Genomic DNA, 14939 nt, shown 5'->3' with positions numbered 1-14939 from the left:
TGTTTCATATTTAGTTCGCTGAAAGATATTTAACAAGGATAAATAAGTCAGTCTCAAGAACTCAGGAAGTTCAAAATGGTGGGAGAGGGGAAGGTTGTAGTAACAACAGACAAGGAAAGACCATTTTCTTGACAGATAATTTATTTTCAATAGTAATATCAAAAATCTACCTTCCCTTATCTATTAGAATCCAACATTCGCCTTCTTGTCAAACTATAAACTTTAAGAAGGACTTTTTTTATATTGCATTTCGTTCTTATTTTTAACCTCTTGGCGGAGTCAACGAACCTGCACCAGTCCTTTTGCTATAACACTTCAAAGTCTGCCATGACCTTTGCTAAAGATAACCGTTGGTGCAATTATACTCACTCCGCTTTAGGTAATCCTCATATAGCAAGGTTAATCTGTCTGATAAGACTTTACTACGTCACAATAATAACGGGAGCCACATCTGACGGAATGAAGGTTCCACTGACTACGCCGCTGTACCTCCTCCCGGTGGTGCTATCAGGTAAGACAACGTGGTGTTTGTTGATTTCAGATTTCAGAGTAGATCTGCAAATAAAGAGGAGAGAAATAGTTTTCGATTCATCGTCGATCATTTGACTGCCCACATTGTGCTTATTGTACAGAATGTATTGCAACTACACCATGTATATTTAAGAAATAAATTTATTTTTAAGAATTCAAGAGGTACATGAACAACGACGCTTCAAGTCGGCATATATCATGAAGATCATAACACTTTATGTTAAACATGTTGGTGTGGGGTGTGTTTTAGTTCATGAGTTCTTAAATATTACATTCTTATCCTATATTTACATTATTTCTATGACGATTTGGCCTATATATTTGGCATTCGAAGATAATTTTTACCAAAAAAAAGCTTGCACTATTTTGGACTTTAATCTTATTCACAATCGTATTCACGGTAGTTCATGAGAGTGTACTTACAATACCAACCAGACCTAACCTGAGGCCCCAGAATAGTCCCTGGGACTGCTCTCTGGGGCTACTTGGGTGTCTAGTTGAGTCTGGTTTATACTGTAAATAAGTAAGACGATCGCGAACCTTTCATGCTTGACATTACAATTTTTATCTCAGTAAAATAACAAAACAAAAAGCTGTTCCATTATAGCTAAAATTTAATGAATACTCCAACATGTTTTATTACTCTTTCAATGTTAGCCATGGAATAAAGCTTCTGATGGAGTCTCTATGAGCTATGTTTGATAACACCTTAACTTTGGTAAGGAAACACCACGTCTTACCGTGTCTCCCTCTCTATCCTTTATTAACAGTGGTTCTGGGGGAGTACACAGACCCCCACTGTCAGGGTAAACAGGTCATCGTTCATCTGTTTGAGTGGAAGTGGTCAGACATCGCCAACGAGTGCGAGAGATTCCTGGGAAAGAAAGGATTCTGTGGAGTTCAAGTAAGAAACAGCACGGTGATATTCAGGTAAAAGAGATTAATGTGGTTTCCGGGGTGGGGTGGGGGGGGGGGGGGTGTAATGCGACGTTCACGTCAAAGAGTGAAATCAGATCAGGTAAGAAATGTATCTTTATTAATAGGACCCATTTAAGAGAGGATTTTATGATCTTGATGTGAGAGTTTTTAACCACGGGTCCAGGTGAGAGAGTTCAGTGTGATGGCGGGTAAGAAATGTATCTATTATGGCAAGGAAAGAGTGGATTGTAGTGTCTTCAGATGAGAATTCGTACCGAGGTGATGAGAGTGTGTAATGTGATGACAGGTAAAAAGGAAAAAAAGGAATCCATCATGTCACAAAAATAGTGGATTTTTTGGGCCTTCGGTAAAGGTGTGTCCTTTGAAGTTCAGGTACGGATCTGTATTGTTGAGTCCATGTTCAGATTGGAGTCTTATAAGCTAGGTACCGAGTTATTCAGACCAAACTGAAGGATATTGAGGAGGACAATTCCTAAATGTCAATGCAGATAGTAACAAGTTTCTAGGACACGCACATGAACAGTGTGGAGGTATTGTACATGCATTCTTTAACATTTTTGCCTGAGCTAAAGATACTGGTCCTATGTACATGTATGTAAAAGTTTATAAAATGCAAAATATCAGATGAGAGGGGGGACCTCCTTTTGAAGAACTTTGGTGTTACCTAAGAGATTGAAATAAGAAGATATTTAGCTCCCTGTTACATGTAAAGGTATAACATTTCTGCAAATAGGTTTCACCTCCAAATGAACACGTTGTGGTCACACACCCCATGCGTCCGTGGTGGGAGAGGTATCAACCGGTCAGTTATAAACTTCACAGCCGGGGAGGAACCGAGGCTGAATTCAAAGACATGGTCACCAGGTGTAAAAACGTAGGAGTCAGGTTAGAAGGAAACATCTAAAGTTTGAATGAGATTTGACTTTTAAGCTTGGATCCTGTTCGTAGTCTCCATGTACATGTATATCATATATTGTTAAGGACTGCCTTTTCAGGATTTACGTGGATTCCGTGATGAATCATATGGCAGGACTGGGAAGGGCAGGTCAAGGTTCGGGAGGCACCTCCTTCAACTCTGACAATTATGATTTCCCGGGGGTGCCGTTTAGAAGGGAAAACTTCAATTCCAGGGACAAGTGCCCTTCTCACGATGGTAATATTAATAATTATGGAGACCCTAACAATGTCAGGAACTGTTTCCTTGTGGGACTCACGGACTTGGATCAAAGTCAAGAATATGTCAGAAACAAAATGGCCGAGTATTACAACCATTGCATAGACTTAGGGGTAGCTGGATTTAGGATAGACGCTGCAAAGCATATGTGGCCAGGGGATATTAAAGCCATTCAAGACAGAACAAAGGATCTTCCAGAGGGAGGCAGACCGTTTTTCTATCACGAAGTCATTGATCAAAATGATGGTGCAATAAAGGTCGGGGAATACACTGCCCTGGGGTATGTGACAGAATTCAGATATTGCCAGAAGATTGCGGAAGGGATACGTAATTTTGGAATGCTTCACGGAGTTTACGATCCCGGTTGGGGAATGACTGATAGTTCTCACGCCTTTGTTTTTGTTGATAACCATGACAACCAAAGAGGACACGGAGGAGGCGGTAATCTCATCACTCATAAGTCACCACGTGACTACAAAATGGCGGTTGCTTTCACCCTGGCATACAACTATGGATTTACCCGAGTCATGAGCAGTTATTATTTCCACGGCTCGGATGAGGGACCTCCCCATAACTCTGACTACTCAGCAAAAGACGTTACCATTAACGCCGACGGTTCCTGTGGTAATGGATGGGTATGTGAACACAGGTGGAATCCAATAGCCAACATGGCAGCCTTCAGGAATGCCGTGGCAGGAACCGATGTTAATCACTGGAGGAATGAAAATGAGGAAGTGTCATTTGCTCGCGGACAGAAAGGGTTCTTTGCCATGGCCAAACAAGGTCACATGGACAGGACTTTACAGACGGGGCTACCAGCTGGAGAATATTGTGAACTTGTTTCAGACTGTAAGAAAAAAATCACAGTGGATGGAAGTGGTAATGCCCACATTGTGATTGACAACAGTGCAGAACCAATCATAGCCTTTATTGTTGGTAAGCTATTAATTGGCGTATTTTCAACTTGATTTAAATCGTACAAATATCATGTAATAAATTCTTAAAAGAACTTTTAAAGAGTTCAAATTAATATACTATGACATACTTTATATTTGAAATAGATACTAAATTACTTAAAATCAATGTATGTAATGTATATATTAGTGGGTGTAAATCTGAAATTTAGGTGGTCCGACTGGTCCGACACAAACATTAGGGGGCGGATCTAGCGGCTCAGGAGGCCAACATGCGTCATCAGCTCCTGCTACATCTGCGCCCTCTGTCGGCCCGGCCCCACAAGGATGGGCGCGTACTGTTATCATGATTCAGAAAGAAACAAATCCAGGACAGGATCTGTTTATTCGAGGAGGGATCGACCACAATCACAGACAAGGTATACAACCTGGATGGAACTTTATTCAGCTTTCAATAATGAAGTAGCTTGTTTGCTGATAATCTAGATCTATACCTTTTAAATTTATATCACGTAAAGCATTGTTTTGTCAAATTATTAAGAAGGAAATATATATATGAAATATTAAAAGCCGTTTATAAAAATGTGACTTTCCTTCTCAAGGATGTACAAGTGATGCTTCAACCAGCGCATGCGCAATAGCGATAAGGGCTAATAATTTGGGAAGCGCTGTGCATTATGCTCCATACAATACTTGGAGTACGGGCGATCGCCATCTTGACTGGTATGGAATGGAAGCTGGACAACACAGTTACCAAGGTAAAACGCCTTCCGGAACTCCAGCATCCTGGACTACAAACGTGAAAGGGCAGTCTGGGTATAACCCACTCAACACGTAAGTAGTTAAGTGTATGATGGAAATGTTGGACAACCAAGCCTGTTTCAGATTGATGAAACATGTATTCAATAAACTACTAGAGTAAACTAGAAGTACCGTGAACACTGAGCTCACTAAATGATACCCCGCCTCCCATATAAATTTATAATGACACTCTCCATGTTTTGCTCTAGGAGACCCGAAATAAGTGTCAGATCAAAAAGTAAAAGAGGAGGTCGCAATGGCATTATGTGAAATTTTCATTAAGGAAGCTCTAAACACTAACAGAAACTGTTTTTTTTCTGGGAGAAAAATATATCATATAAAGATATGCATATTGAGACTTTTTTACTCATTTAGAACATAGGGTACGTGCCTTATTTGTGCAGGAAAAATTTTCAAAGACAATGGACTATTTGTGAGCAGAAATCACTGTTGTTTACTTGCATTGTAAAAATTGATGAAAATAATTAAATTTCTTACTCTTGGTCTTTTATAATGCTAAAAATATTTTAATCTATTACAAATCATGTAAATAACTGTAAATAACAATTTCTTTAATCTTACATCTAAGGGCAGATCACTCTAACTCCATAAAACTACCCTATGAATAGAGCTCTTTAGTGTGCAGTATTTAGAGCGTCCTTAAATGTTTTCAGTGGTATAGACCCTTTTCCTATGACATATTTTGTCTAGGAGTTATACCCCTTAGCCGCCATATTGTAGGGCAACATTCCCAGATCCCTTCATTATTCAACCAAGTTCAATTTGTTACACTGGCTACTGAGGTAAAAATAATGCTATTTTTCTTATGAATATACGTTTGTTAAAGCATCTATTAATTCATGATTATAAAATTGTAATACCCCCCCCCCCCCTATATATTTCTTGCATGCATGTTTAAAATTGGTTGCTCAAATAGGTAAATTCAGTACTTTGCCCTACAAGGGGAATAACTCCTAGGCAAAATATGTCACAGGAAAGGGGTCTATAGGAAGAGTTGCGGATAAGAGATAGGTACCCTTCATTAATACAGAAAGAATGGTAGTGTCTTCTTTTTTTGCTATGGGAAATATCCCTAACAAAAAAATACTATAGTTAACTATAGTTTACTATAGTTAACTATAGTAAATCAAAGTGTCAAAGTTTTCGTCAAAGTTTTTCAAAGTGTCAAAGTTTTCACCAAAGTTTTTCAAAGTGACAAAGTTTTCGCCAAAGTTTTTCAAAGTGTCAAAGTTTTCGCCAAAGTTTTTCAAAGTGTCAAAGTTTTCGCCAAAGCTTTTCAAAGTGTCAAAGTTTTAGATAAAGTTTTTCAAAGTATCAAACTTTTCGATAAAGTTTTTCAAAGTATCCAAGTTTTCGATAAAGTTTTACAAAGTATCAAAAACTTCGATAATGTTTTTCAAAGTGTCAAAGTTTTCGATAAAGTTTTTTAAAGTGTCAAAGTTTTCAATAAACTTTTTCAAAGTTTTAAAGCATCCAAGTTTTCGTTAAAGTTTTTCGAAGTATCCAAGTTTTTTGTTTAAGTTCTTCAAAGTATCAAAGTTTTCGATAAAGTTTTTTTAAGTATTAAAGTTTTCGATAAAGTTTTTCAAAGTGTCAAAGTTTTCGCCAAAGTTTTTCAAAGTGTCAAAGTTTTCTTCAAAGTTTTTCAAAGTGACAAAGTTTTCGCCAAAGTTTTTCAATGTGTCAAAGTTTTCGCCAAAGTTTTTCAAAGTGTCAAAGTTTTCGTCAAAGTTTTTCAAAGTGTCAAAGTTTTCGCCAAAGTTTTTCAAAGTGTCAAAGTTTTCGCCAAAGTTTTTCAAAGTGTCAAAGTTTTCGCCAAAGTTTTTCAAAGTGTCAAAGTTTTCGTCAAAGTTTTTCAAAGTGTCAAAGTTTTCGCCAAAGTTTTTCAAAGTGTCAAAGTTTTCTCCAAAGTTTTTCAAAGTGTCAAAGTTTTCGTCAAAGTTTTTCAAAGTGTCAAAGTTATCACAAAGTTATACTATAGTAAATCAAAGTTTTCAAAGTGTCAAAGTTATCACTATAGTTAACTATAGTAAACTATAGTTAACTATAGTTAACTATAGTATTTTTTTGTTAGGGATGTTTCCAATCTTAACGTAAAACAGTAAGTGCACAATGGCTCTATATGTAACAAAGAATCTGTGAAAGTCTCATTAAATTTCATGCAGTAGTATAAGATGAGTTGCGGATAAGAGATGGGTACCCCAAAGCGTAATGTTCAGCGGACGGACATCCCGATCACTATATACCTTCCCACTTTTCCAGCAAGAGTATAACAAGAAAACTGGAGGATCTACAATATACAGATTTGTAGAATTACCTGGGCTAAGATCAAAAACTTTATACCACTATCATGTCAACTTTTTCATGATTTCAACAGAGTTAGAGTAGGAATAGTTACATTTGCTGGGTGCCTAACGTGAAGTAAACTGTGATCGGCTTCAGCTGATCACAACAAACGAAAGATCCTTGTGGTCTAATGATAACCAGAGTCATAATAATACTAATGATCTCATAATAACAGGATGTTGTTATTTCAGTTCGCAGTCCCTGTGGCTAGAATGGGTCTATCACCTAGCCATATTTTAACACGAAAGCTTAGATTAAAATGTGATAAACTTAGTTTCATTTTCTAGTATTAACCCCCTTCCCCGCAGTCACGCATTTTAACGCATATACCATTTCCTATTTCTGACGCGAAATCACGCATTTACCGTTTCCCCGCAATCACGCATTTTCACGCACTTTAAAAAGTTCATTAAATCTTCAATTTATTGCCAAATTCCAACTATTTCATTACTTGCTTAATCTCAAAAAATGAGAAAAATTATTTTCTAATTAAAATATTACGTCATGACATTATTTACGCTAAACTTTAGAGAAACTTGTACCCTAATAGAAAGTGCTTGCTGGGAAATGGTAACGTAATATTTCTATGACACGAGGATTTAGTTTATTTTGCATAACAATTTTGTAAGTTGTAAAGTGTTAACTTGCAAGCATTCTTTTGTACCTTCAAGTTATAGAAGTCTTGGTCCTTAATTCTTTATAGATAGTGATACAGTGAGAAACAAGACTATACGATATTTTAAAAGACTCAGTCAACATGTTAAAAAAAATTATCTTGCTAAGCCATGTATTTCATGGCCATAATAATGGTGTTTTATAACTACACATTAATATGTAAGGAAGATAAATGTTACTCTGGTGAATATTGTACCACATAGGCCTTTCACTTGTTGTATCGGTGTAAATAAAAGGGACATTTTTCTTGTGCAAAAATGTAAAAGTAGACCCTTGATAATGTCTCAAAAACTTTACAGTCAGAATTATATGATGTATTTCCAAAACTTGTCAAAAAATACTTTAAACTGTAAAATTCATTTTTTTTTTTTTTATTTTCCACCACATTATGTGGTTTGATAAAACGAAAACCTGTTTAGCAAAACAGATATGTTGATTTCCTTTACTACAGGTACGGTATGCACTATTGGTTGATTGACGTACAGATGGACTGCTCACAGACTGAAAATGGTTGGTTTGAATTCAAATCCGTAGTTAATGGACAGTGGGAGGGAAACATACACGGACAGAGTTGTGGGAGTCCCCCTTACTCCTCTCCGAACCACTGGGCCAAGTGTGGCTATAAGAACGTCTATCACTTCAACAGCGGACGGTGTGAAATCACGGAACTCAGCTGAGAAAATGATATAAAGTTCATGGACATTTTATGTTGCTTGTATATTTTGAGATTAAATTTTTTACCCGTGAAATTCAACCAGTGATTATTTAGATTTCGCTTTTTTCTTCGTTTAATGCGATACTTATGGATATTTTAATCACATCCTAAAAGCGACAAAATATTGACCATTTTTTGAAATTATAGAACCCTGACCTTTTCTTTTTGTTTAAAAGCACCTCATGTGAATTTTTAATCTCTAACAGATGGTCATTAAAATAGTTTAACAGAATCAATGTATAACATAATCAGTAGCATTTCAACAGCTCTGAATTTATTAACGAAAAAATGTTTTTTCGCTTCTGAAATAAAAACAAATATACATCTATTCATAACATGTGAGGAGTTTATTTTGAACAAAATATTTTCAATCACTGTTGTAGAAATATGACTAGCATTTGAGATTCCATACTTCTCTCAGTTGTTGTGGACTCACTTGGTGAGACGTTATAATACCAGGGCCCTTATAGGCACAGGATATACGTATAAAATGAGGGTTAAACCCGGGTATCCGTGTAAAGGAAAATCCCAGCTTATTTAAACACAGTCCAACATAGATATCTTCTAAGTGAAAGAATGGTATATGTTTAGAGATGTCGAACACCTTCTGGGCCACCACCATGCTCGTGACGTACCCCGTCCCGGAACAGTAACCATTGTATTTGGCGTGGGGATACATTGCTAAGGAGACGTACCACTTTGACCCTTTGTCCCTGACTGGGTTTGCTGATTTAACACAATATCCCCCGACTGAACGCTGGAGAATATTTTTATTTTTATCCAAAACAGCCATCAAAGAGTTGAGATTTACAAACATGTCATCATCAGTTTTCATTATAAACTCGGCTTTGGCACAAGATGTGGTGGCCCATCGGAAAGCCATCATCGTTTTAAGGGTCAGGTTATTGTAACTATCTACAAAATCTTCCTGTATTATGTCCCGATAGGTGGCACTCTCCGTTTCCAAGGCAACCTGTAGAGTTTTATCGGAAGTCATTCCTAGTAAGAATGCATAGCGGACCTGCCCGGTGTTTTCCCGGAAGTAACTGAGCCATGTTTCCCGGATAGCCTTTCTCTTTTCTGTGTTTACATGGACTGTAGCAATCAATACAACGACCTTAATGGAGGAATTGCCAGACTGACATATGTCCACATTGTTCAGTATGAAGTCAAACCTGTGTTCAAAACAGGCCTTACATTCACTAGGTCTTGCTGTGCTGCGTGGAGGACCCATGCTTGTTGACTTTATTTGTCGGATATCCGTTGTTTTGCTGTTTGATACTGTTACACTGTTTGATTTTATAGTCCTTACTGTGCTCGTATGTAAACGGGTGAAGTCCATGTGAGATTTGTTGATAGAAGGTTTTGACACCTCCATATTATTTTCTCCAATATACGAGGATACAAAAGTCTGTAACCGCTTGGACACGTCCAGTAAGGAATTTAAATGTGTGTTGGCAATTATGGTGCTTAGTAGAACGAGCATTGATAAGGTAGCCAGAATGTAGATCATCGTGGAGGCGCTCAGCACCCCCATAAGTTTGGGTTTCGACATGGCCCGGTTCCACATTCTAAATATCCATTCCAGACGAATTAATCGATTTCCCTACCTTCAGAATTTCTTTGTCCTGACTAGCAAGTAGTTGTATCCTCCTTATAACAGATAAATAGGAATGAAAAGTAAACACAGTGAACTGTCTAAACACACACCGCGTAAGAATTTTAAACGTGTCGTTGTTGGTCATTTCTCTCTGACACCCGGTAGGTCCGTTATGGGTCAATGGTTGAAGCACTGGACCGTGATTCGTTCGCCTTCGTCAGAGAAGTCCTATACATAGATTTATAATTCCATGTTCAGTTTAAATCTCCATAGATCAGGTGAGCGATTAAGGAGGAAGATTTAGCCATGGAAATCCCCGTCCAAGTAAAAACATGCGTATACCTTGGCAGCTAGATAACGCAGATAGAATGCAGAATGTAATCATGCATAATGAAAGACATGCGTCATTTAATGATTTTGTCGATTTTTTTCTCTCCACCCAAATTATTGGTAATTTTTTAAGCATGAAGGTATCATAAAAAAACTAAAGAGAAAATTATTTTTTCTCTTTTTAAATCGTTATCTTTCATCGATCAAAAAAATCCCTTTGAACCAAGATATCATGATACAATCAATTTAATTTAATTTATAACAGGAAAATTATCACATAAAATTACGTCTAAGGTCATTTATTTTTGTTTTGCTTTTGTTTGTTTATTCTAAAATTGCAGCTAGCAAAGGATCTTTAAATTCTAACAATGAAACATATTTTTTTTCTTTGAAAATCATACACATAATTTGCAGGCCTGAAGTTTAATCATGTGCTTGTTTGAATGTAAAAACCTCTATATTAGCAAGTTATTTTTATTCTTCGGGATAATGAGAGACTTTATGTGGGAATAGGTGGAATTTTTGTGTAAACAAATAATTGATATATACCTATGAAAATATATAATTACTGTGTAAACAATGATTAGCAGGTGAGCAGAAAACCCCAAATGTTGGTCCAAATCAGGGTGAATCATGCATTGTGGTATCCTCGGAAACCTGTGGTCATATAACATCTTCAAAGGCTAAAACTTGCGTCACGGATGTGGCTTCAAAATACTTAAATTGAACGGATTTAAATTAAGAGCGATGTTACTGCCCGGTATGCCTCAAGGTCAAAGTTGTATGGTAATGAAAAAGTGAAGATACTCTGATTTCTTTTATAAAAAGGAAGTTGTCTCCATTTTTCCAAATTATTGTTCCCCTGTTATCACTTTTGACATTTACAACATGTTCTTAAATCATTTAATAAATCGGTTCAGTAAGGTGATTTAACAATGTATAAGATAACCACAATAAATATATTTAACGATTTTTGACAGAAATACAGACAGCTGGACAGACAGATGGATAAAATGCCGGGTCAGAGCCACTCTGTGTCTTCTAGATTCCTGAAATCTTTGATTTCCAAAGGGCCTGTGATATATACATAAATATCTCAGTGAATGCTTCATTAATTAGAATCTTGTTTAATTATTTTTTTTTTTTATATTTTTTTTAGATAAAGACATGCATTATTATGGATCCTAAGAATTTAAACAGATCCACTACTCTATAAAAGATGCCTATCTTATATTACAGTGAAAGGTTCTCATATTTCCGATGGCTATACCTGATTTACAGAAACTTGAAACTATTAATAAAGGAAGGTACACGCCTATATACCGGTATTTAAGATTTAGGTCAGCTTTTGGTTGAGGTATGTCGATTTTTTTTTCTCATCGAAAATATCACGGATGCAAAACCATTTTCTCTGTTCTCGAGTTAAACTAAGGAATGATATATTGATAACCATTTGACACGAAATAAGCACTCCAGAAACAAAATATACAGTAACTAAAAGAATAAATGAAAGAAAAAATCTGACAGGTAATTCTATCAAAAAGGACAAAGTACGACAGTTCTACACTTTATACAACCATTCCTTACGATAAATTAAAACTTTGTTTGATATCATAGACAACTGCTTTTTTCAGTATAAGAGGCCCGTGGGCCACATCGCTAACTTGTGAACTGTGGCTAGCAGTAGAATAAAGCAGAAATCAGTTCAGTAGTAAAGGTTTACATCAATAAGTGGTTCCATATACTTGCATATTTCTTTGACTATTTTTTGGCATTTTTATATCCTTTTGAACTTCCATTGTTGTCCCCTCTATCCTCCCCCGCCCAACTCCATCTCACCCGGTCATGATTTGAACAAATCTAAATCTATACTACACGAGGATGCTTCCATGTAAATGTGACCAATCATGGCTTTGCTTTTCTTAAGAAATTTTTCCTAATAGATATTCCTATGTTAAACTTATCCATTATGCTCTTCCATTGGGGCAGCGCCCTACCCGAGGGGAGTCATGTTCGAGACTGTAGCTTTAATGGTTTGTGCTTATAACAGGGGAAGAGAAAGTAGCAGTTGGGACTTGAAACTTTACAACAGCAATAAAAATGTAATGATCCTTGATTAAGTCTCTTTTTGTGGCAAGATTGCAATAAGCCTACAACTGAAGGAGAAGCTTTTAATAAAATTTTACAGAATTTTCAATTCTAGTAACCTTGGCAACTTCATTCTTGAAAATAAAAAAATTAAAAAAAAAACTGTGTATCTCAGTATAGTCTACATGCATGCCACATTATATTATAATCAGACTAAAACTGTATTTAGAGTCGCATTTTGAGAGTACTAGTATTTCACAGAAATTTCTATTTTTAGTAACCACGGCAACACCGTTCATCGAAATCAAAAACCGATATACAGAATTATGTATCTTAGTGTAGTCTACTTGTGTGCCAAGTTATATTAAATCATACCAAAACTGTAGGAGGAGTAGCATTTTGAAAGGATTTCACAGAAATTTATAATTTTAGTAACCATGAAAAAGTACATATACCTCCATCAATCTTCACTTTCTGATAGAGCTATGCATTGTATTTTGTGATTTTCAAGTAACATTAGGAGAGTTCCTGATAAGGTAATAATAAGCCGATAAAAATAAGTTCTGAACACAAAGCACCGATAAGAGGAGAAATGTGGATCGAGGTTTTTCTTGTTTTATTACACAACACTTACACAGGTTTGTTTCTCCAATTCAATTTAATTCAACAACAGCGTTTGTATTTTCATGTTGAGTTTATTTTTTGTTGTTTAATTCCCTTTTAGAATTTTTCACTCATATTGAGACGCCTAACTTGCCAGTGGAGGGCTACATATTTAGACCTCTATTCGGTACTTAGAACATTTCTTCTTTTTCGTGCTAGCTCCAACAGCAAAAAGGGACCTCGGTTTATGTACACAAAAGTACTCTGAAGTTGATATAAAAGATGCATGAGTTTCTGATTGACAATATCTAGGTGGTTTTGGAGACTAGGTCTTCCAACAATCTATTGGAATCCCCATGAATATCAATTGCGTTTTGTATTCATATGCAGCAGAATTTGTCGAAACTCTCTTACGTGAAAAGAAGAAAACACTTCCTGTGGCTTTTAACTTGACATTTAGATATATCAAGGACTTACTGTCAATTAACAATAGTTATGTACATTCTTATCATATGCCGATACGATATCACGATGAGCTTGAAGTAAAAAATATCACAGAATCTATAACATCTTTTTCATATTTGGATATTTTACAAGAAAAGGATATTAATGGTAATTTTACAACCTAGCTTTATGATAAAAGTGATGATTATAGTTTTCCAATCATCAACTTTCCTTATTTATGTAGCAATATACCTTGATCACCTGCATACGGGGTGTATAGCTCTCAGTTGATTAGATACGCAAGAGCATGCTCTGTTACAACGCACTTTGAAAAATTACGCACTTTGAAAATTTTTTTCAAAGTGTGTTAAAATTTGGGACCAAGCTAACTCACTTTGAAAAAAATATTTTTTTTTCAAAGTGCGTTAATATTGACCATATTAACGCACTTTAAAAAAAAATAAAGATTGATCAATATTCCTTGAAATAATCGGTATGATAAATAACAGATCCTAGGTTGATAACTTTTTTATGATAAAGTCACTGAAGGACCTGAGATTTTGACGTTTTAAATATTTAAGGTTTTGATAAAATAAAAGGGAAAATTAAAGTGTCTTGAAAAAAAGAGTGACGATTGCTTAAGTTCATTAATTCGTTTCTTCTTCTTCTTTTTTTTTTTTTTAATAATTCTAGTCTCTGATAAGTAGATGTAAAGGTGTATAGGGGGCACTAACAGAGGACAGCTTCAAGCAACTTAGCATTTATCATAATGAAAAGGGGCCAATTTTATTGTTCAAAACTATGAAAATTCTTTCTCTCTCATACGTTTTACTGTACTTAAAATGTTCTAGTTTTCATCTGTTTTAATTAACTCATTTATATTGAAAGTTTTCAAGGGCATACCAGTTAGGTAAATATATAATTATACGAATGCTTTGAGTATATCATAGACATCAAGACTGGGCGAAGGGCCAGGGGAGGGGATTGGGGGCTAAGCCCCCCACTTATTTTGGAAAGATATGTACATCGTATAAGCATTCAAAATGCAGCGTACCCTTTTTAGGTTTATTGCTCCCCTCCCCCGTTTGTTACCGACACCTATGTATTGGAAAGATAAAGATTTGGACAGAGGAATCTTATACCCGTCTTCTCCTCTTTTCGACAGAAGTAAATCAATCCATTTTTGAGGTTAGGGTTAGGCTTGGTTTTTTGAAAGATAAAGAACAAATAAAATCTTTCCATGACTAAAATATGATTTTTTTTTTCAAAGTGCGTTAAATGTCACCATGGTAAAATATATTGATGTAGACTCTTAACGCACTTTGAAAATTTTTTTCAAAGTGCGTAATTTTTTCAAAGAGCGTTGCCACAATGCTCTACGTATGAATGATTTCTAAAGCGAGGTAAGTTATTGACAAACATGTTGATGAAACAAGAATATCAGCGGTTTCATTTAAAGTAATAATTTCGTAAGTTCCATCGTCGATACAATGACCATGTCAGGAAAAACAATTCATCATTAAGTGAAATGCTGACTGATATTTTTCATTATTGTTATGCCATTATTTACACACAGAATTGTTGACGGGGTTTCCGATCATGACAAGATGCACACGTGGGTGTGACCGGTGGGTGATGGTCACTCCTCCATGGCATCTGATCTCACCTCAGATGTTTTGGAGGGCCGTGTTTGCTCTGTTCCTTTTCTGCATTTTCAAATAGAATTTTGAGCTTGAATACTGTTCGTTTTTCCCATAT

General features: G+C 35.9%; 2 protein-coding genes across 2 annotated transcripts; one reads left to right on the top strand and one right to left on the bottom strand.

The window, feature by feature from the left end:
• Positions 1–389: 389 nt before the first annotated feature.
• LOC134236804 (alpha-amylase-like) lies at positions 390–8150 on the top strand. Its single transcript, XM_062718943.1, has 7 exons — positions 390–511; positions 1302–1435; positions 2204–2355; positions 2466–3580; positions 3771–3977; positions 4161–4392; positions 7853–8150. Exons 1-7 carry the CDS (start codon positions 460–462, stop codon positions 8076–8078), a joined length of 2118 nt encoding a protein of 705 aa, XP_062574927.1. The 5' UTR covers positions 390–459; the 3' UTR covers positions 8079–8150.
• Positions 8151–8356: 206 nt separating this feature from the next.
• Positions 8357–9946, bottom strand: LOC134236807 (beta-1,3-galactosyltransferase 1-like). The gene has a single exon (XM_062718946.1). It carries the CDS (start codon positions 9684–9686, stop codon positions 8508–8510), a length of 1179 nt encoding a protein of 392 aa, XP_062574930.1. The 5' UTR covers positions 9687–9946; the 3' UTR covers positions 8357–8507.
• Between the last annotated feature and the right edge of the window lie 4993 nt (positions 9947–14939).

This window comes from Saccostrea cucullata, unplaced genomic scaffold (assembly GCF_032062105.1).
Source record: "Saccostrea cucullata isolate Sc308-1 unplaced genomic scaffold, CSIRO_AGI_Scuc_v1 ctg3388, whole genome shotgun sequence".
Lineage (NCBI taxonomy): Eukaryota > Metazoa > Mollusca > Bivalvia > Ostreida > Ostreidae > Saccostrea > Saccostrea cuccullata.
This window is presented reverse-complemented; position numbering and strand designations above follow the sequence as displayed.